Source organism: Chamaea fasciata, unplaced genomic scaffold (assembly GCF_029207755.1).
Source record: "Chamaea fasciata isolate MVZ Bird 193981 ecotype frontalis unplaced genomic scaffold, bChaFas1.0.hap1 SCAF_27, whole genome shotgun sequence".
In the NCBI taxonomy this organism is placed as follows: Eukaryota; Metazoa; Chordata; class Aves; order Passeriformes; family Sylviidae; genus Chamaea; species Chamaea fasciata.
Window position 1 is genome coordinate 937380 of NW_027094112.1, and position 22028 is coordinate 959407.

Consider the following 22028-nt stretch of genomic DNA (forward strand, 5'->3'; position numbering starts at 1 on the left):
CACTGGCTCCATGAGCCCTCTCTGCAGAGGAGGATGCTGCTGGTGGGTGCCATGCTTAGGACACCCCAAAGTCCCCTGGGGACTGGGACAGGGGGGATCCAGGAAGCCCCGGGTGTCCCAAGCAGTCACCGCAGCCCAGCCTCTGGAGCCGCAGCCTTCCCGGGGCGGTGACATCCTGGGGGCACCCTGTGCATGTGACGGGGTCCATGTGTGTCCATGTGTGCCCAGCTGTATCCAGCTGTGTCCAGCTGTGTCCCTGCGTGTCGGGGTCACGGCGCGTGGCCCCGCTGCCCGTGGGGCGCGAGCTGGCGCTCTTGGGCCCGCCCCTCCGCGCTATGACGTCACGGGGGCGGGGCATGCGCGCTCCCGGCACTTCCGGGTTTCCCGGCCGAAGGCGCGGAGCCGGTGAGCGGGGGCCGGCGGCGCCGGGGGTGATGGGGCCTGGCAGGACGCGCGGGCGGAGGGCTCCCGTGGGGTGCAGGGCGTGCGCGCTGATGAGGGCCATGGGGTGCTGGGGGGTGCAGAGCGACGGGGTGTCTAGCGAGGGGTGCGGGATGCCGGGGTCAGCCGGGGTGCGGGCGATGGGGTCTGGCAGCGGGTGCGGGGTGTTGCGAGCGAGCGCTGCTCCCCCTGCTCCCCACGGCCGGGCAGGCCCTGATCCCTCCCCAGCCACCCGGGTGCCCCCAGAGCCCCCTCCGCAGCCGCCGGCCCGCCCGTGCCAGGCCCTGCACGCTGCGCTGCCCGGCCAGCAGCCTTGGCTTCTCATTCCTCCTCTCCGTGTATCCCATGGTGGGGACAGCGGGTCAGACGTGCCTTTGCGAGGGGCCCCACTGGGGGTTTGGTGTCTGCTCCTCAGTTCACTCCCACCAGCGCTGACACCCCAAATCTCTCAACCTATTCCTCCCGCCAGCCAGAGATCCCAGCACCTGTGGGATCCTTACCGCTTTCCCTGATTTATCGTGTGTTACATTCTCAATAAATCACGTTTTCTCACATCAAATGAGCAGTTACAAACAAGCCCGGGGTAATTCTTGTGTAAAATGCAGTCCTTTCCTCACTGCCTTCCTCACAGCAAACGCCATCCCCCTGCCGAGGGATGCGAGCCGCCCCCCCAGCCGGATGGCACCAGGAACATCCACGGGAAAACTCCAGCACTGGGAATCCAAAGCAACACAAAATCTGGCAATAGAAACCTGGGAATATCTTGCCTCAACTCGCTGGGGCTTTCACAACCTGCTTGGCCCGTGCACGGTGGCTCCAGCGGCTGCAGCACCACGGAAAATCAACCCCTGCTCTCCCTGCGGCTCTGGCAAATTGTAGCCTGGTGCAGCAGTAGGTAATAGGCTGAAGGAAATTCCCAGTTTGGAGTGTTTGGGTAGCACAGTCTCACCACTCAGGCTGGGAGCTCAGTGGCTGCTCTTCCTCCCCCCACTGCTCCTGGGCCCCCGCAGGGCAGGAGCTGGACGGGCTCATCAGCGGTGACACTTCTGCAGCCACCACCAGGTTTGTCAGCTGTGACAAATAGGGATGAGGGATGAGGGTGGTGTGATGGTCCTATTCCTCCCTCCATGCCTGTGTTCCTGCCATGGGCATCCCAGCATCCTCAGGCTGGGCACAGGGAAGGAGCCAAAGTCGGACCATGAGGGTTCTGCTGGGGGTCTGTCCTGTCCTAACCCTCGCCAAGCTGTTCCCAGAGGGTTTGTCCTCCAACCAGCCAATCCCCATGCCATGCCACTGGCTTTCCTGCTCCTGGGCTGTCTCTGGGCCCAGCCTGCACTCAGCTCTGGGTGGAAAGCAGGAGCTGTGTAGGAGGAGCAGGCTGTCCCCACAGCAGCCCTTGGACCCACCGTGCCACCAGAGGTCCCATGTCCCCCGGGCAGAGGGTGACTGGCACAGCACTCGTGCCTGGAAAATGACTTGCTCTGTGTCCAGGCCTTGAGTCACCACTCACGCTGCTGTCGTTGTTTTCCATCCCAGAGCACAGGCAGTGACCTGCTGTTTATTTATAACTCACAGAGCGTCGCTTCTTGGGAGACCAAGGAGCCAAGCTCTGGGACAGGGGCTCTGCTCTGCTGGCATGAGCCTTGATTCCGGCTGTTTCCAAAGAATCTGGCTGGTTTGCAGCAGTTTGGGAAATCAGCAGCTCTGCCCTCGCACCATGACTCTTCTCCTGGGTAGGTCAGTCTCCCTGCCTGGGGTTGTTCCTCACCTGTTTGCTTTTCCCTGGATCACCCACGGAGTTGTCGGGGTGGTGACTACTCAGAAACCTGGTGGGTTTTCTCTGCTGTAGCTGTGCTTGTGTCTGTGTTTGCACATTCATCTCGTCTCTTTATCTTCCAAGATGACAATGAACAGCCATGGCTTTCCAGGATCCACCTGGAAGTGCTCGAGAGCCCTCTAGGTCTTTCTAAATCCAGTGCCAGGGCTGCTGTTCCTATTTGCCTGTGTTTTGCCTAAGATTTTGTTCGGTGAAATCCTCCTCAGAGCTGCTTCCTTGCACTCATTATTCAGGAAAATGCTGTCCCATAGAAGTGGTGCTGTGTGGATTCGTAGCGCTGGAACAAACTGGTTGGACTGGTCGTGGTGGGAGTGGAGAGTCCTGTGGTGAAGGTGGCAGGTTGTTCTCAGTTCTCGCCTCCTACAGGCACTGGGAGAGGTGATGCTGGCAAAGGAGAGTGTTTTGGGGGAGTAACTCGGTTTATAAAACTTAGACCAGGTGTTTGGAAAACTAAGATGAAGTCTTTTCTTCTCTCTGTCACCTCTGCTTTCCCTGTGACAAGCTCAGGACTCCACGGTGATCCTGGAGCTGGAACACCTGTGCTGCCTCCCTGGGCATGAGAAATGCCACCCTGTGCCCCTCCTTGAGTCTCCCACCCCAGGGTCTCACCCTCAGATCTCCCTCAGGACTCACCCTCGAGTCTTCTCCCACACCTGGGTCTCCTCTCACTCTTGGATTTCCCACCCTTGACTCTCCTATCCTTGGGTCTTCCACCTTCATTGTCTTGGGGGAGGGGATGTGCCTCTTGTCCTCAGGGTGGTGAGCATAGGGGCAGAGGCTGCCCAGCCCTGGGGGAGCTGGAACCTCCCGTATGGAAGGCAGAGATGGGGGTGGCTCCCTGTAGTCCTTGTCAACCACTGCTACCACTTCAGGAGCCACTCACTCCCCCAACCCCCCCAGGAGCCCCTGAGTCAGAGGTTAACTTTCCTGTGCTCCCCCATTTCTGTGTTGCAACACAGGGAGAGGAAATCTTATGACAAGCCACAGCAAAAACAGTTTCATTTTCTCTGAAATCATCTGTGAGCCCTGGAAACACTGAGGATCCGTCCTGGGTTTGGCCCCAAGGAGTTCTTGTCCTACTGCTCTCAGCAGGGCCAGCTGCTGTGGTACCTGCACAGGATGCTCTGGTCTGGGATGTTTCGGGTCTGGGATGTCTGGATTTGGGCTGCTCCACACTTGAGCTGCTCTGGGTTTGGGCCACTGCAGATTTGGGCCACTCTGGGTTTAAACTGCTCCTGATTTGGGCAGTGCTGCCTTCAGGACTGCCTATGGCCATGTAGGAGCTGCTCAGCAAACCATGTTTCTGCCCAGACTTGGCAGAAGAGGGGCAGGTTGATGCTGTCAGCTCTACTCAGAGAAAGCTCTGGGGATTTTGGGTCGGCTTTGTAATAAAATCTGAGACATCAATGCCATTCCAAGCCTGTTGTCTGCTGGAGGCAGATCCAACCCTGTGGCCAACAGCTGGGCTCTCCTTCTCCATTTGGATGGCAAGTGATTCCAGCTTAAGGGAATAGTTTGATAGGACAAGGTGGAATGGTTTCACACTGACAGAGGAGAGGATTAGATTGGATATTAAGAAGAAATTCTTCCCTGTGAGGATGGTGAGGCCCTGGCACAGGGTGCCCAGAGCAGCTGTGGCTGCCCCTGGATCCCTGGGAGTGTCCAAGGCCACACTGGCCAGGGCTTGGAGCAACCTGGGGTAGTGGGAGGTGTCCCTGCCCATGGGAGGGGGTGGGGCTGGCTCATCCTTAAGGCCCCTTCCAGCCCCAACCATTCTAGGATTCTATAAATAAATTCTTTCTCCGGCCTTTCATATCCTTAGGAAGCTGTGAGCAGCAGCAGGTGCTGGAGCAGCTCTTGGACCCTTTTTCATGCCAGGCCCTGCTGTGTGGGGTCAGGGATCCGGCTGTGTGGGATGAGGCATCCAGCTGTGTTTGGAGAGGGATCCAGCTGTGCCATGGGTGTCCTTCTGACACCACGTGTTCTGTCCAGAGGCTCCAGGCACAGCTGGGTTTCACAGACGGCTCCGAGGGAGGAGCAGGGCAGGAAGTCCTGAAGTCCAGAGTCAGAAGTCAAAGGTCCCTTGTTGTCCCTGCAGTGGCAAGTGACCTGGCCAGGCTGCTCAGACTGCTTGAATCAGGTTTTTGCAGGGTTTTTCATAAAACAAGGGCACTGTTTTTTTCTCAGTCTCCCACCAAATCAGCAGAGCAGCCCTGGCACCCCCCAGCATGGGGAGATGCTGGGTTTCTTCTGCCTCATGGAAAGCCAGAAGCCTTCCAGTACTTAGAGGAGCTTTTAAAAAATGTGGAGAGGGACTTTACATGGGCAGACAGTGACAGGACAAAGAAGAATGGATTTAAACTAGAAATGGAGATTCAGATTGAATATTGGCAAGAAAATCCTCCTGTGATGGTGGGGAGGCCCTGGCACAGGGTGCCCAGAGGAGCTGTGGCTTCCCCATCCCTGGAAGTGTCCAAGGCCAGGCTGGACAGGGCTTGGAGCACGCTGGGATAGTGGAAGGTGTTCCTGCCCATGGCAGGGGTTGAACCTGGGTGGGCTTTAAGGTCCTTTCCAACCCAAACCATCCTGGCATTCCATGATTCTTTTCCATCTCCCCAGACAGCTCTGTGCTGACAGGGTCTGTCCCAGCTGGGTTTGGGGCAGCATCACTCCTCTGGCATGTGACAGAGAGCTGAACTATTGTCACCTCTCCCCAGGTTCTGCTCTGGGGTGACAGCCCTTCTCCAGGCCACCTAATGCCACTCCCATTTGGTTTTTGGGTGCCTTTTCCGGGCTTAGGCATTCCAGGTGACACAGGGACAAGGGGAGCAGTCCCTGGCCATGCCTGTGACACTGCTGGCCAGACCTGCCTGGCAGCTTCCCCAGCCTGGGGGCTGCCTGAGGGCCCCTCACAGGAGTTCATTACTCCTTCCTGGTCTCTTGGCCGTGCTCTATTTTGCCGGAAACTCCTGGTCCCTGGGAAGTGTCCCCGGGCATTGTCCCTGGAATCACGGTACCTTTCCATGTCACTCACTCCCAGCTCAGATCCCACAGTGTCCTGGCCATGAGCACCTGCCGAACGCCTCAGGGCAGGATCAATCCATTTTGGGTGACACCAGGAGCCCTTCTCCTGGCAGGTGAGTGGCACCCCTGGGTGCTCAACCATGCCCTCCTTGTCCCACAGGTGACATGTGAAGGCAGCGTGGGGAGCGGCAGCAGCAGAGATGCATTCCAGCCACCCTGAAGACCCCAAGGAAGCCATCCAGGTGAGCCGGACCCCCCAGTGCTCCCCAGACAGCTCCCAGTGCAACTCCAGGCACTGCTGGGGACAGGTAGGACTTGTGGGTGCTGCCAGCTGGGATTAGGATGGTTTATATTGGAAAGGGATCCTTGATGGTTTGTCTGGGTTGGGGGATTAAAGGAAATGAGGGGTTAAATCACACCTTGGCCTTTGCAAGACCTCATGTGGGGCAGGGAAGGTGCTCAGCTCTGATACCTGGATGAAGAAGTCTTGTCCCCATCAATTTGGGGTCTCTTCACCCAACTTTAGGAGTCTAAATATATTCGACAAGCAAAGTTCAACATCAGCAGTTAAACCCAAGTGTTTTATTCATCCCATGGATGAATCCGTGCATGACTGATAAAATCATCTGCACTCTTTATTATTCTCAACCCTCAGTGCTCCTTCCAGGGAGCAGCAGACCTGAGGAGCAGCTGAAAAAGCTGGAAAACAGCACCTCAAATAAGGAACACACTCCCCTGACTGTTGTCCTTGAGCTACAGCTGCTGGGAATCTTATTTAGATGCTGAAAAAAATATCCCAGGCTGGAAATTTAATACGGGTTTGTGCCGCCAACCCAGACTGGAATCAAAATCTGCAGAGCCCTGCTCAGGGAACATTCAGCCTTTGCTGGGAATGCTGCGTGGTGCTGAAACATGGATTGTTTGGTTGGAATTTGAGGAGGAATTTGTGGTGGTTTCCAAGTGCCTGCTGAGAAACACAACCTTGATTTAAAATAAGACTGGTTGAGATATCCAGGCTCAGCTGCTTTAGGAAAGATCTTTTCCACCAGCGTGAAATTGTTAAATTCACCAAACTTGCTGTTTTCAACTGGTGAAAGAGGAAGTAAAGCTGCTGGAAGGCAAAATTCCCACATCCGAGCTTCAGAAGCCATCGAGTCTGTCTGAGGGCAGCAGCTGAACCCCAATGTCCTTCCAAACCCTGCTGTTTTGGGGCCCGTCGCCTGAGTGTTTACCCAGCACAGCCAGTGAGGTCAATGACTTTGATTTCTGCTGGCGGGCTCCGTGTCACATGTCACATGCTGCTTGAGCTGACAAGCTCGGGGGATTCATTCCCTCCTCTGAGTTTCTCCTTTCTCACCCGCACTTAATCCTCGTGTTTCCCCCAAGAGCGCGCCTGGAAAGAACCAATTCCTTTTCCCCCATCCCCTTAAGCCATTTCCTTTCTGCAGAGGAAGCACCACACACTCTAAAGGCAACCCCAGTTCTGAAACACCAGCTAAAATTGCATAAATTATTATTTTTATAACAAAATAAGCCAGATGCCAGGAGTGTGAGTCCCCAGCATGACCGGTTCAGCCGCTCCAAAGGGTGAGGATGAGGCAGGAGTCACATGGTGCTTCACTCTGGATAGGCCTTACTGTTTTTTGAGCTCTTTTACATTAAATCCTTCCTAATATTTTGGCTTTTGTAATCCAAACCTGCACCTCCTGTCTTGCAGCTGATCAAGAAGCAGCTGGTGAATGCCATCAAGGCTCTGCAGAAGCAGTACGTGAGCTCGGATGCCGTGGTCACCAGTGATGATGGCAATGCCAACACGCTCTGCAGCGCCCTGGAAGCTGTGTTTGTGCACGGGCTGAAGGCAAAGCACATCAAGGCAGAGAGTGGGGGGAAAGGGAAAAAATCAGGAGGTCGGGGCCCCCTTCCCCAGCCAGTCTTTTGGGGCCTACTGAAGAGCATCACACATCGGTGAGTGGCTCTTGCTGCTGACAGGGATTCACACCCTCGGGTTTATCCCTTCTTTTGGTGCCCTCAGATTCCGGGAATGAGGAGGATGGCTCCATGGACAGATGTGTCTCTACCCCATCTGTGTGCTCAGTCCCCTCAGCTGCAGAGAAGGGTGTTCTCACGGGGCCTTGGGAGGCTGCCCTGGACCCTGGAAGATGGAGGTAGCAGAGTGAAGCCCCTGCAGTGCCAAGAGGGGCTGAGCTCCCACATCTCTGCTCAGTGTGTGCTGGGGATGAGCTGATGTCCCCAAAAAGTTGAGGATTGAAACTGAAGGCACACCCCTTTCTTACTTATTTCTGGGTGCCAGGCTGGATTTCTGAGCCCAGTGGAACCCCAGTGGCCACAGTGGTCTCCAGCAGCAGCTGCTTATGCACAACACAGGATCTGGGTTCTCCCTTGGCCTGGATCTGCTGGGCCTGGTTGGCCCCATTTCTTTATGTTCCAGCCAGCCTTTGAGGAGGTCTCTCCTGAGTGATCACTGTTTACTGGGGTTTTCTAAGCCACTCCCTATGTCAAGTTCACACACAGTAAATAACAGCCCACACACAAATTGTTCTGAAAGCCTCATCCAGCTCCATCACCGACTCCTGAATTATGAAAGAGCAGATGAAAATAACTCTTTCACATGCTATGGGGGATATTTTGTGCCCTTTGAAGGTTTTTTCTTATGTCTTGAGAGACAGATTAGAAAAGAAGCCTTACAAAATCTTTGCTCTGGTTTTTGAGGTGTGTGCAGTGAGCTGGGAGCAGGGAGGATCAGGGAGCGTGGTGTCGCTGTTGGATTTTAGGGAAGAACAGCTGAATTCAGGAGTTTGGGATTACTTGAGCTCAGCCCCAGCCAAGCTGTTTCTTTGGGGCTTCCACAAAGGTTTTCACTGTGTTTTGACTGCTTTTAAATTTGAAGTGAGAATTTAGACACGTGGTTGTCACCAAGGAGGATCCAGCCAGCACAAACCCCACAAATACACAAGGACAGCAGGGATTCTCCCCTCTGCATCCTCGCCCAGTGCAAGCAGTGGGTGGGAGATGCCTCCAGTCAGAGAGAAGGGTCAACCAGAGGCACCACAGAACTGCCTGGGGCCGTTACCAACATATTTAGTTTGGGCCATTCAGAAACTGTTTTCTTCCATGGTAAACCACATTTTCCATGAAGGAGAGGGAGTTTCCACAGCTGGTTTTATCCCAACTCCTGAACTCCCTGCAGCAGAGCAGGTTGAGCAGTGTCTGATGAAGAAGGCTCTGACCCTCCTACACCCCACAATGGACCAAAACAGAGCCACTCATTCCTGTTCTGGTTTTTTCCTCCTTTCCCAGAAATATTGTCTCGGAGCTGGAACAACTGATGTTTATCAACACGGATGTGGGGCGCTGCCGGGCCTGGCTGCGGCTGGCACTGAACGACGGTCTCATGGAGTGTTACCTGAAGCTGCTGCTCCGGGACCGGACCCGGCTGCACGAGTACTACCAAGCCCCAGCTCTGCTCCTGGACACTGAAGAGTGCGAGTTTCTCCTCTGCTACTTGCAGGGTTTATCGTCCTTAACCTTCGAGCTCTCCTACAAGTCAGCAGTTCTGAATGAGTGGACCATCACCCCGCTGTCCCTGTCGGGTCTGTGTCCCGTGTCCGAGCTGTCTGAGCCCCTCACGTCCTCGGCCTCCGAACCCCACAGGAAAGCATCGCTGGGCTCCATCTCCCAGTCCTCGGGGTCGGATGAGATCGAGATCCAAGCCCCTGTCCTGCCCATCGGCAAAGCCAGCAGCAAGATCAAGCTCACGTCGTCCTCGCTGAGCCTGAACACCACGAGCTCGTCCCAGCTGTCGTCCAGCCTGGGCTCTGACAGCCTCCCCCCGGTGCCCTGCGCCCGCAGCCCCGAGCGCGCTGAGGAGCCGCTGTCCTGCGACTCCGACCTGGGCACGGCCACCGCCGAGGACCTGGACAGGTCCCTGCAGGAGTGAGTCTCTCCACACATCTCTCCAAAGGGATTTTTGACCCTCTCTGGGCTCTTGTTATTTTCTCTCTGTTGGCAGGAAGTTTTTCTCCCTCTTTGCCTTTAACAAGCTCTTTTTACCTTCTGGAAGGAGCTTTTGTTCTTTTCAGGAACCGCTCAGCATGACTTGTTGAGACCCTGCTGCCACTGCAAATGAGCTCATGGCCACTGAAGTGTGTGTGTGTCCTCTTTACCAGGGCAGAAACGTCAGAAAAATGCTGCTCCCTGGCTTCAGGAATGTCACATCTTCCTGGTGTATGCTGGGGGATGCTCCAGGGCTTTCCACAGCGGGAAACAAATGAGTTTGGTCACAGGGTAGGGTTGTAATTTGCAGCTTCGGCAGATCATTCAGAGAGGGAGGTTGTTGGTTTGTCATCCTTGTGATTTATTGCTGCCAAGCATCCAGCACAAAGATTTCCAGGGTTATATAAACTCTGAGTAATCTATAAATATTTTGGCTGTCACCTTCAGAGTGTGACTCTGAGGGAACCGAGCCTTGGGGTGGTGCCTCTTCCCTGTCTTCAGGAAGAGTTGGAGCTGCAGACTGTGCTTCGCCATCTATCACAGCATCATTCCCTACTTCCAGGATTTTGCATCTTCCAATGATCCTGGAAGAGCCTGCCTTGATTGGATTAAACTCATGATGGAGACACTCCTTTGAGTTTTAATCTTGAGCTGGTTTAATTCTGGGGCTGGCAGTGGAGTGGGACCTTGGGAACAGCTGATCCTCTGGCCAGGCTCCACTGTTAATTGCTCATTAATGAAAACAGTTGGAATTTGGCATATGGTCCAAGGCTATAAATTCTTGTCCAGGAGCTGTACATGGGGCTGGAGCTGTGGGGAGCACCCAGTGCTGTCCCTCCACCCACCAAATTAAACCCCATTAATGGGTGGAATTGGGAAGTGCTCCCTTCACAGGCAGGGTCCTGTTCCGTGCCATGAAGGGGGGATGCTCTGTGGGGCACAAATCCCACATTTTTCTGTTGGCATCACTGGGATTTTCCAGCCACACTATGCTGCCATCCCACAGAGGCCAGCAGTGACACTGAGCCCTTTTTACATGGTTACAATTTGCAATAACGAGGAGGGGGGGCAGTTATAGGTTTTGGTTATTGAGCTGCCTTTAAATAGATCACTTTTCCATTTCAAGGGTGTTGTCCGAGTTCAGCAAGGCCAGGCGGAGCCCGGACACCCCGGAAGGACAGCTGCTCCCCAGCGTGCTGGGCTGCTCCCCCCAGCCTCCCCCAGGCCCCCCGGTGTTGCCCACCTGCCCGGCACCGACCCATGGAGTGCACCAGCAGCCTCCCCCCAGCAGTGACAGCTCTGCTCAGACGGGAGACCCTGCGCCCCCCGGCCATGGGGATGGAGATGCCGGCAGCACATCTGGAATTCTGGACCCTCGGGATGGTCTGGGCAGAGCAGAGAGTGGTGGCAGCGAGGGGAGCCAGGCTGTCCCCAGCCCCACGGCCCAGCGCCTGCTCTCTCCCCTGCTGGGGTGTCCGGTAGGTGCTACAGCTCCCTCCCTTCCCATCTCCTTGGGTTTGTACCCGGTGGTGAAATAGATATCCAGAAGGGAAATAAAACGGGGGACAGCTCCAATTGACTCTGCTTTTCTAGAATCAGGGAATCCCAGAATGGTTTGGGTTGGAAGGGACCTTAAAATTCATCTAGTTCCACCCCTGCCATCGGCAGGGACACCTTCTGCTAGACCAGGTTGCTCCAAGCCCCGTCCAACCTGGCCTTGGACACTTCCATGGATAAATTTCTCCAAACTCCCATCTTCCATGCTGCTCCCACTTGGTTATCAGTGATGATTCCCGCCTCATGGGGCTGTGGCCATGCAGCTGCTTCGGGAGAAACTGGATCAAAATCTGTATTCCCTGGTGAAAGAGGCACCAAAGCTTTTGAAGCCCTGCCTGGCCTGTCAGTCATCCCTCTCCAGAAGCAGCTGCAGCAGGAAGTTTTGGGTTTGTTAGAGATATATAGAGAGGGTTGAGCTCTTGCACAAATCTGGCCACGGGCTGTGTGCAAGTGATAAAAAAGCCCCAGAGTCGAGGTTCTCATGGGGACTTTTCTTCATTTATGGTCCACGTAAGAGGAGGGAAAAGGGTTGACTGGACAGGAAACAAACTGGTTTCCCAGTGGGAAAATCCTCCTGCAGAACATCTGTTCCCAGAGTGGGATGGCATTCCTGGGTGTTGGTCTTGAGCAGCACCGGATTTCCCCTGCTGCCATCAGAAGCAGATCCACATCCACTGGCTTCTGCTTTTAGGAAATTCTTTGAACAGCCCTGTCCTCTGTCTAATTCGTTACTGACTGTTCCATCCTGGTTCCCATTGTTTCCATCCTGATTCCCATCCTTTCCACACTGGTGAGGGTAGGATATACCTCACACCCCCCAGACCATTTCTCCTTCTGCTCTCTGCTCCTCTCAGTTCCCTCCCGCTTATCCCGTTTCCGCTGCTTCCTCCTGGCCCAGAGCCAGTTTGACCTAATCTATGTATAACATACTGTGTCAACAGGAAATTCCCCCTGCTCTCCATGACTCATGGAGCAACCTGCATTCCTGCCCCAGGAGTAATCCAGGAGCCGCCACCCGTGATCCTCCCCGCAGGGTGGTGACAGTTCTTCTGCTGTCACTTAGGTTGTTATTCAAAATAAAAGGCTCTTGGAAGGCCGCAAAGGGGAGTTGAAAGGATATTCCTGTTGGGATGCAGCCCTGGAAGGGTCTAGGAATGCTGCTCTCTTGTGCCAGGGCACTGAGCTGGGTTGTTTTTTCCTCCTGGTGTTTGCTCCAGGACCTTGTCCCAGAACCTTGCTTCTTTCAGGAGGAATTTCTTCACTGAAAGAGTGGTCAGGCATTGGAAGGGTGTGCCCAGGGAGGTGATGGAGTCCCCATCCCTGCAGTGTCCAAGGAATGCCTGGACATGGCACCCAGTGCCCTGGTCTGGCGGCCAAGGTGGGGATTGGGCACAGGTGGGACTTGAAGGGCTCTTCTTCCTTAATGATTCTGGGATTCTTGTAGCTAGAAAAACTCCTGGAGAAGCTACAGCCAATTTTTTTTTTTCAGCTCATGGATCTCATCCTCTCCTGGCACATGCAGACAGAGGCTTCTTCTGCTTTCCCTGCCTTATTTTTCCCCTGCATAGCCCAAGCCCCTGTAGCATCCTCTGGTGAACCATAGGTGTCTATTTCACCCTGGACGTGCCTGTGCCTCTCCCCATCTCTGTTCTTCCTGGTGCTGCTGCTCCAGCTCATGCTCTTCCATGGCAGGGCTGGAATTTCACCCCCATCAGTAAAACTCCATGGACCTGTGGTCACTGCAGGGCGTGTGCTCTCCTTCCACAGTGATTTTAGGAGGAGAGAACAGGTTGTTTTTTGTTTTATTTTGTTATCCCATCAGAATACAATCCCAGTATTTTCCAGCTGTTGACACAGTTCCTTGGATCATTCTCTGACTGGAGGGAGCAGGGGACCCATCTATCTGGGAACAGCCAGCAGAAAGACAGACAGTCGTGGAATGGTTCGGGGAGGAAGGGACTTTAAGACTCATCTCATTCCCAACCTCCTGCCATGAGCAGGGACACCTTCCATTAAATCCACACATCAGTGGGTTTGGGCTGCACAGCAGAAGCCCCCAAGGAGGGGTTGCTGTGGATGTGTTTGTTTGAGGGGCACAGGGTGTTTGATGAGCTTAATAATTCGTAATATTTCGTTTTTGAAAAGAAGAACTGGATCTCAGAAGATGATTTCTACAGACCTTCCCCAGGAGAGAGCAGCAGGAGCACAGCCAACACCAATGGCTTTGGGCCAGAGGCAGACAGTGAGGGGCCAGCCCCGGGCCTCGTCAGTGCTCTGGACTTGGAGAGGCTCTCCGTGCCATCCTCGGACACTGGGAAGCCCAAAATGTCCCCAGAGCGGGAGCAGAAGGGCTTCAGTGTGGTGCACCGCAGACAGATGGGTACGTGCCACCTCCTGCTGCCCTCATGCTTGGGGACTGCTCCAGTGGGGATGGGCTGTCTGGGGAGGGCCATTGGGTGGTGTGAGCTGATAGCAGCACTGGGAGCTACACAAGGCAGTGAGCAGCTTCCCAAGGCATTGCTGAGCCCAGGGAAGCTCTGGTGGGAAGCATTTTAGTGGGAGAGGGTCTGACCACCCTTATGGGATGCCTTTCCTTCATCCCACTTGTTCCCAGCCTCAAAACCCAAATGTAGGGGGACAGAAACCCAAATGCAAGCGGATAGTGATGGAGACCAAGATCCCGTCAGCTCCTGCCCCAGCCCACCATGTAGCAGTACTGGCTCTCATCCCTGCCATGCCTCTGGGTGCTTGCTTTGAGCCTCTCTCGGCTTTTCTCTCTCCACTAGCTTCCCCTCTCTCACTTAAACCGAGCCATCTCTTGCCCCAGGTCTTTCCAACCCTTTCCGTGGGCTGCTGAAGCTGGGCAGCCTGGAACGGCGAGGAGCCATGGGGATTTGGAAGGAGTTTTCCTGCGAGCTGTCCCCGCTGGAGCTGCGGCTCTTCCTGGACCACGAGGAGCGGATCTGCGTGGAGACCTACTCCCTGCTGCGCTGTGAGTCGCTGGCGCTGACCCACTCCGACGGCCGCTTCGAGCTGGTTTTCCTGGGGAAAAAGCTCTTCCTCCGAGCCCCTTCCCAGGACGAGGCCGAGGACTGGCTGGACAGGATCCGCGAGGCGCTGCGCAAGTGCCGGCCGCAGCTGGAGGAGGAGGACTGGGAGACTCTGGAGTGCTCCGAGGATGGAGGCGAAGCCCAGCCCAAGGGCGATTCCAGTGCTCTCCAGTACAGTGACGTGCCTGGGAACAGCTTGGACTGGACTCCAGCTCCAGAAGCAGAGCTGGATGCGATCAAAGAGGCTGTTCTGTACATGGACGTGGACAAAAGCTGGGTCCCATTTATTTTTTCCCTGTCTCTAGAAACTCTGAAGTGCTTTAAAATCAGAAACAATGACAAAATTTTAAGCAACAGTTACGGCATAGAGACCATCCAGGACATCCTTCCGGACACGAGCCTGGGGGGACCCTCCTTCTTCAAGGTGATCACCTCCAAGGCTGTGCTGAAGCTGCAGGCTGAGAACGCGGAGGAGGCGGCCTCGTGGCGGGAGCTGGTCCGAGAGGTGCTCATGTCCTACCTGGAGAGCGCCGAGGAGGCGCTGACCCTGGGGGGCAGCTTGGATGGGCACTCCCAGGTCGTCCTGAAGAACATTGTGAAGGAAAACAGCTTCTTGTTGCAGTACCTGGTGGCCATCCCCATGGAGAAGGGCCTGGACTCACAGAGTTTCATCTGTGCAGGTACAGAACCATGGGATGGTTTGGGTTGGAAGGACCCTAAAGCCCATCCAGTCCCACTCCCTGCCAGGGACAGGGACACCTTCCCCTATCCCAGGGTGCTCCAAGTTCTGTCCAAGCTGGTCTTGGACACCCCCAGGGATGGGGCAGCTGCAGCTTCTCTGTTTTCCCAGGGATCCCAGCAACACAAGATCTCCTTGGTGGGGCTTCATGTCACCAGTCAGGGCACCTTTGGTGTCCTGTGGGCACAGGGTGATACCCCAATGCTGAGTTCCCAGCCCAGTCTAACTGGGATGTTACTGGGCTCCCATTTAAGATGCTTTTGGTACAGACAGTGGGAAACCGGGATTGAAGCAACCTTAGGTAGATCAGGAAGCTCAGGACTCTCTTCCTGGGCATTTTGAGGCCCCAGCCTGTGTGGAAAGTGCAATCTGGAGCAGTTTTTCCAGTAGGGCAGCACGGGAGCAGGGATGGCAATGGGTGTGACAGGCTGATTTTGCAAAACAATCATTTACCCTTCCCCTGACGCCTCTCGGCACACGGGGAGATTCTGGTGGCACCTTCACTGACCTCCACGGGAGCTGTAATTTGCTCTTTACCTTGCTAAGTTAATTAAATTTCAGATTTCTTTCCTGCTTCAATTATATTTCTTGTACCCTCCAGCAGGTTGGGTTTTTTTCTTTTAATCTCTCTCCTTTTTTCATATATTTTTTTTTTCTGGTCTGTTTGGTCTCTGCCTTCCCTTCCAGGCTCTGTCCTGCATCTTCCACCTCCCCACAGCTGGAAGCCACAAGCCAAAAAGACAAATTTGCAGTTTTTCTGTGTAGGTTTTTTTTTAGGGATCTGCCTGCCCTGCTTTCACCCCACTCCCAGCCTGACACCCAATGTGTTCCCTTCCATCTCAGACTAATGAGCAGTAAAGGCTGTTTTTTTCTTATTAATTCAGAAAGCAACACATTATCTCCATGAATATTTTGGGGAGATGAACTCCAGCTATTCCAGAGTGCAGTGGATGGGGTAGTGGGTTCCCCACTGCTATAATAAAGGTGTTTCAGGGTTAATCCATCCTGATCTCATCCCTTGCAGATGAGGTTTTGGTACCCTGTGACAACAGCAGAAAAGAAAAGGGCTGAGCACAGGCAAAATAGTGCAAAGTTACTGGTGGAGGTGATGGGACAGCAAGTAAGATTTAGGTTCTTCCCAAAACCACTGGGATGTTGCCAGAATTCACTTTTCCTAAACAAACAAACAAAAAAACCCCCAAACAATTGAACCACTTGATGGATAAAAATGGGTTCACAGATAGTTCCGCCTCCTTTTTATGGAGAAAGAGTGAAGCAGCAACTGTTGAACCATCATAGGCTTAAATCCATGAGGAGGGGGCCGGAAGCCTCGCACTGAATGTCCTGCAGGTGCTTTAGGTGGTCTCTACCTTTACCCAAAACTTCATTGTTCAATTCCATGGTGCCAAAAGTTTCTCCCCCATCCTGGCAGTGGTGGGCAGAGGCTGTGGGCAGCACAGTCCCCTCTCACCCCCTGCTCCCACAGGCTGCTCCCGGCAGATTGGCTTCTCCTTCGCCAGGCCCAAGCTCTGCGCCTTCTCCGGGCTCTACTACTGCGACAGCTGCCACCGGGACGAGGAGACCGTGATCCCCTCCCGCCTCATCCACAACTGGGATCTCACCAAACGAGGGGTGAGTCCAGGCCTGGGTCCATGCAGGGAGCAGGAAAACACTCCAGCATCTGCTTCCAGAAGGTCCATCTGGGCATTCCCTGGGCTGGAAATGACCGCTCCCAACCTCCCTCCAAGTTCTAGGGCTGCTCCACGGTCTGTGTCCACCTGTCCCCTCTGTCTGTGCCCCAGGTGTGCAAGCAGGCCCTGAAGTTCCTCACACAGATCCAAAACCAGCCACTGATTGACCTGAAGCTGGTCAACGAGAGCCTCTACGAGCACGTGGAGAGGATGGGGCGGATCCTGCGCAGCCGGGAGCAGCTGAAGCTGCTGGGGGATTACCTCATCATGTGCCGCAGCGGCGCCCTGAAGGAGCTCAGCAAACGGTGAGGTCCTTCCCGGGGTGACATTGCCCTCTCTTGGCACTCTGGTGGTCTCCTGGTCCCCCTCCTCACTCACCATGGGAGCAAGGAGCAGTGCTGCCAAGGCTCAGACTGTTTTTTTCCCTCCGTATCATCTACTCTAAGGAGTTATCCATCTGCTGGCTGGGTCAGCACAATGAGCTGTGACTCAGGAAATACCTTCCTGGCTGAGGAGCTTCTGGCTGGACAGGAAACACCTGGCAAAATAGATGAGATTTTTTTTTCTTTTTTTCCTCCCCTTTGAAATGCTCTCACATGATTTACAGCGGGCAGGATTTGGGATGTGAAAATGGACTCTGCAGTGATTCACGTCGAGGCTTCTCCATCCGGGCTCCTCCTTGCTCCAAAGCTGTTGGAGTTCTGATGGAGGTCATCTACCCCCTTCCTCTCTGTGCTTCTTTGCAGGCTTGATCACAGGCATTACCTCCTGGAGTGTCCCCACAAATACAGTGTGGCTGATCTGAGCCAGGTGAGAGCTGTGCATGGTCATGGAATTACAGAATAGTTTGGGTTGGAAGGGACCTTAGAAACCACCCAGTCGCACCCCCTGCCATCCACTTCCACCTCCCACTAGACCAGGTTGCTCCAAGCCCCCTGGTGCAGTTGTTGGGGTTTTCCAGGTGAAAACACCCTGGTGTCTGTGGGGACACCACGTGCTGCTCCTTCAGCAGGAGGTTCCCAACAATTGGGCTTTTCAGTGATTCCCAAGCTGGGAGCCCCATCCTGGCAGGTTGTGGGTGCTGCTCTCCGCAATCTGGGGTCCCATTGCAGCCCAGGCACGTGGGGTGGGGGTTGTTTTGGAGCCCAAAGAATGGGTGCGACACAGCAAACCCCGCCGGGGCCGGGCTCCAGGAGCACTGACCCCTGTGTCCCCCCAGATCGCCGACGGCGTCTTCGAGACCTTCCTGCAGTCACTGCTGCAGTTTGCTTCCCACCACGTCTACAGCTGCGACCTGTGCACCCAGCGGGGCTTCATCTGCCAGATCTGCAACAGCAGCGACATCATCTTCCCCTTCGAGTTCGACACTACCACCAGGTGAGTGAGCCACCTCTGCCCCATCCCACTGCAGCCAGGACACCCAGGGGCACAGCCTGGCTTACACCAGGAGCCCCAACCAGCCCCTAAGTTCTGCTCAGGGTCTGCGAGCAGACCCCACATCCAAGGCATGTGGGGAATTGGAAATGGCTCGGAGGTGGTTGTGCATCCTCGTGATGCCCACAACCTTGTGGTTCCCATGTCCTCAACCATGGGAACCTTATTGTGGTGCCCATGTCCTCATGGGAGCCACATCCTCATTGTACCCGTGTCCTTGTGGGAGTTACATCCTCATGGTGCCCATGTCCTGGTGGGAGCCACGTCCTTGTGGTTCCCCCATCTTTGCGGGACTCATCCTCACCGTTCCCACATCCTTATGCCCTTGTCCTCATGGAACTCATCAGATCCAGAGGCTCCAAACCAAATCTGGACCAGCTGGGGCAGGAGCAGACCATCCTCACAGAGCCGGGATGTCACCAAGAGAGGTGGCTTTGCAGACTGAAGATGCAGAGCCACCAGCACCTTGCTGTCAGCCTGCAAAGGCCTTGCTGGGTGCCAGGGCTGCCAAGGGGCTGGAAGGAGGAGGAGGAGGAGGAGGAGGAAGGTTCTGTATGTCCCTGTCTTGCTTACCTGGCCAGTGCCTCTCCTCTCAGTGTCAGTCTGACCCCCTGCAGGGGCTGCAGGAGGGAAGGGGAAGCAGCAGTGGGACTGTCCTACATCCCTCTACAGCCATGGAAGGAAGGACAGACACATAGACATAGATTTCATACAATGCTAAAATGGTTTGGGTTGGAGGGACCTTAAAGCCCATCCAGTGCCACCCCCTGCCACGTACAGGGACACCTTCCAAGTCCCGTCCAAGCTGGCCTTGGGCACTTCCAGGAATGGGGCAGCCACAGCTGCTCTGGGAGCAGAGATGGTTGGGGGGCAGCACTGTGGGATGTGCTGGGAGAGGCTGAGGATGTTCCCATCAGGAGAGGGGTGATACTGGCTCTCTCTGGGTTTTTCCCCTCCCTGCAGAGCTTCCATTCCTTACAGGCAGAGGGACCTGTCCTGCAGTGGGGCTGGCTGCAGGTCAGGGTACAGCAGCTGGACAGAAGTTGGAATCAGGATGATGATGGTGTTAAAGGGGAACTCATCCCCACCACCATCAGGGTTTGCTGAAGAAGTCAAACCCTTCCAGCCAAGGAGCCTGCTCCATTGTAGGTGGAGACATCCACATCTTTGTGGTTATGTCATAGGATCATGGAATCATTCAGGCTGAAAAAGCCCTGTAAGATCATTGAGTCCAGTTCTCCCAGCACTGCCAAGGCCACCACTGACCCATGTCCCCAGGTGCCACATCCACAGGGCTTTTAAATCCCTGCAGGGATGGTGACTCCCCCACTTGCCTGGGCAGCCTCTGCCAGAGTTGGACAACTCTTTCAGTGAAGAAATTTTCCATAATATACAACCTAAACCTCCCCTGAGGCAACTTGAGGCCATTTCCTCTTGAGCTGTCTTAGCCCATTTGGCATTGAGCACAATCCTGGCAGAGAGATTTCACAGGCTCATGTGCTGCGGGGCTTCACTTTGCCTGGCAATCCCTAAAAGTGAGCAGCAACACCCAGAACCTGCAGAAAATACCGAGGATACTGGCATCCGTGGGTGCTCCATGTGTTCCAGGGCTGCGAGTATTTCCGCGGAGGAGGAGCAGCGCAGCTCGCTCCCCTCCCTGCCACAGGGACAGCACTGAGCTCATTATCGAGGACAACAACATCCCCAGGGGACCGATTTTCCCTGGAAAAAGAGCAGCCGGGCTCTGGAAAGTGCTGGCGCGCAGGGCTGAGCTGGCCGGCGGCCGGCCGGAGGTCTCGTGTCCCGTGGAGCCGAGCTCTGAAGTTTGTTGACGTCTTTCTTTCTCACCCTGACGGAGGAGGTTGTACAGCAGCAGGAAAGCGGCTCAGCCGACATCCTCACGGAGCCGAACGCGGCTTCCTGCCCCTCTGCCCGCCCCGGGGCTGCCGGGTCACACCGACACTCGCTGCAGGATGTGTCTGCAACGCCTCAAACAATGACCCCGCCAGCACAGGACCCTCTCCTGCTCCGGCAGCTCGTGGGGAGGTGGAGACTGGAGATGCCACTTCCCACTCGGAACCACACCGGGTAAAACCCGGCTTCCCAAATCCCCCCACACCTGGGGAGCAGCCACCACCGCTGCTGATCCGGAGAGGCCACATGGAAGCGTATTTTCCATCCCAAATCCTCCCTGTTCATGCACGAGCCTTTTCGTGTCCTGAGTCCCTCAGGGTTTGCAGCACCTCTCCAGAGCAGGATTTGGCCCCAGCTGTGATGATGTGGTCCCTTTCCTGGCACTGACGGGTGTTTCTCTGCCTCTGTCCCACGCATCCTTTGGGGAATTAAGGTGTTTTGTGCTGTTCACACATGGATTGTGCACCAGGTATTTGCACAGCGAAGGTAAATGTGGCTGCCCCGCTGGCATGTGGCTGAGCCGCATTTTACTGTCACTGAGGAGTTGGGGATCACAACCCAAAAATTGACCTCAGCCCTCATAGCAGGGACATTTATGTTGGTGACTGAGCAGTGAAACCCCTGCCTCAGCTGGCGTCCTTCGCAGGGTGTCACATTCCTGCTGCTGCTGAGCCAGATCAGGGAGCTCCGACACCTCCACAGAGCCACCTGCTCAAGGGCCGCTCCCTCCTGGCTGCCTGTCCCTTCCCTGCAGCTTCACTGTCTCCACAGCCTCCCTGCCACATGCAGGTCAGGGGGGGTGTCCCACTCCAGCCGTGCCAAGCGGAGGGTCCCAGACAGCAATGCTGTCACAGGGCTTGGTGTCACAAGATTGGTGTCAAGGGATCAGTGTCACAAGGGTCAATATCCAGGGTTTGGTGTCACAGGGTTTGTTATTGCAGGGAGTGTTGTCACACCCTCAAAGCTGCACTCGGTGCTGGGAGAGCAGGGCACAAACCTCAGCTCAAACCTCACTCCCTTCTCTCTCACACATCGGCAGCTGCTGGCAGCACCCACCGCGCTCCTTCCGGCCACTGCGCTCGGAGCTGCTGGGCTGGATGAGGAGCTGCTGGGCTGGATGAGGAGCTGCTGGGCTGGATGAGGAGCTGCTAGGCTGGATGAGGAGCTGCTGAGGTGGATGAGGAGCTGCTGAGGTGGATGTTCCCCTCAAGCAGCTGCTGCTCCCGCACTCAAGGCTCCTCCTGAGCTGGAGCTGGGGCTCTGCTCAGTGAGCGTTCAAAACACACCAGGACAGGGAACTGTCCCCCCGTTCAGCGGGGGAGGTTTGGTCTTTGCTCTGATGTTACCAACACAGTGGGTTTGTTCCCTTCTTTTCCCAGGTGCAGTGAATGCAAAACTGTCTTCCACCGGGACTGCCACGCCCGGGCCCCGTCGTGCCCGCGCTGCGAGCGGCGGCAGCGGTACCAGCGGCAGCTGGAGGCCAGCACAGAGCCCAGCCTGTAGCCTGGCACTGACCTCGACACTGCCCTCGGGATGGGGATGGCAGGAGAGACGGAGCAGACCCTCCCTGCCTGAGCCCGTCCTGCGCCTGGCCCCGCCCTGGGGACAGGGACAATGTGGACTGGGTGTTCCTGCCCCACAGAGGGACCTTCTGCCCACCCAGGGCTAAAGAAGGGGGCTGGAAATATCCATCCCCCTTCACACTAACCGGGTGCTGTTCCCTGTCACCCTCCTGGTGCCAGTGTCCCCTCCCAGTGGAACCCAGCGGCTCTTCAGGGTGTCATCCCAGGATTCCAGTCAAGGGTGTGGAGAACTGACATTGATCAAAGCTCTAGTTTTTTAGGATACTGAAAACCGGTATTTTTTTACATGGGGGTTTTGCACAACTGGGCTGCTCTGGGTGGTGGACCCATACAGGGAGGGGACAAAGTGACACTTGTGCCTTTAGGGACCTGCGTGCCCCAGGGGGACTCTGGGTGCCCCGAGCATCTCCCGCTCAGAGAGCCCAGCCAGGGCCGTGGCCTCCGGGAAGAGCTGGGGAGAGCCGGGCCGCTCCTCCCCACCTGCTGCTGCTCATCCTCGGGAGAAGTTTTATTTTCCTTTAACCCCTCCCCACGCAAACATAATTAAAGTCTATTTAACAACAAATGAAGCGATTTTTGAGTTTGCTTCTCTGCAGTGGGACCTCATCAGAGTTTGAACCTGACACAGTGTCTGTGGAAAGAGGGTTGGGAATGGGGATGCTGCCTGGTCCTTGTCCTCTGTCTTCCATCCTCCCTGCCCATCCTCCATCCTTCTTGCCCATCCTCCATCCTCCAGGGTTTCGC

General features: G+C 55.5%; 1 protein-coding gene across 3 annotated transcripts; it reads left to right on the forward strand.

The window, feature by feature from the left end:
• The first annotated feature begins 383 nt into the window (after nucleotides 1-383).
• Nucleotides 384-21837, forward strand: PLEKHM1 (pleckstrin homology and RUN domain containing M1). Of its 3 annotated transcripts, none has more exons than XM_066205216.1 (13): nucleotides 384-405; nucleotides 1073-1503; nucleotides 5463-5544; nucleotides 7020-7267; nucleotides 8621-9256; nucleotides 10443-10794; nucleotides 13019-13253; nucleotides 13701-14603; nucleotides 16149-16294; nucleotides 16465-16658; nucleotides 17100-17163; nucleotides 17573-17730; nucleotides 21081-21837. In XM_066205216.1, exons 3-13 carry the CDS (start codon nucleotides 5503-5505, stop codon nucleotides 21202-21204), a joined length of 3102 nt encoding a protein of 1033 aa, XP_066061313.1. In that variant the 5' UTR covers nucleotides 384-405; nucleotides 1073-1503; nucleotides 5463-5502; the 3' UTR covers nucleotides 21205-21837. The 3 variants fall into 3 exon arrangements, with proteins under 3 accessions (XP_066061313.1, XP_066061315.1, XP_066061314.1); XM_066205218.1 differs by having other exon boundaries at nucleotides 13022-13253; XM_066205217.1 differs by lacking the exons at nucleotides 384-405; nucleotides 1073-1503 and adding an exon at nucleotides 2112-2174.
• Nucleotides 21838-22028: the final 191 nt, after the last annotated feature.

Bases quoted from the DNA above. Each gene is read 5' to 3' on its own strand.
- PLEKHM1 (XM_066205216.1), top strand. From the start codon at position 5,503: ATGCATTCCAGCCACCCTGAAGACCCCAAGGAAGCCATCCAG. The intron at 10,795-13,018 runs GTAGGTGCTACA...GTTTTTGAAAAG, and splicing joins CTCCCCTGCTGGGGTGTCCG to AAGAACTGGATCTCAGAAGA. The intron at 16,295-16,464 runs GTGAGTCCAGGC...TCTGTGCCCCAG, and splicing joins GGGATCTCACCAAACGAGGG to GTGTGCAAGCAGGCCCTGAA.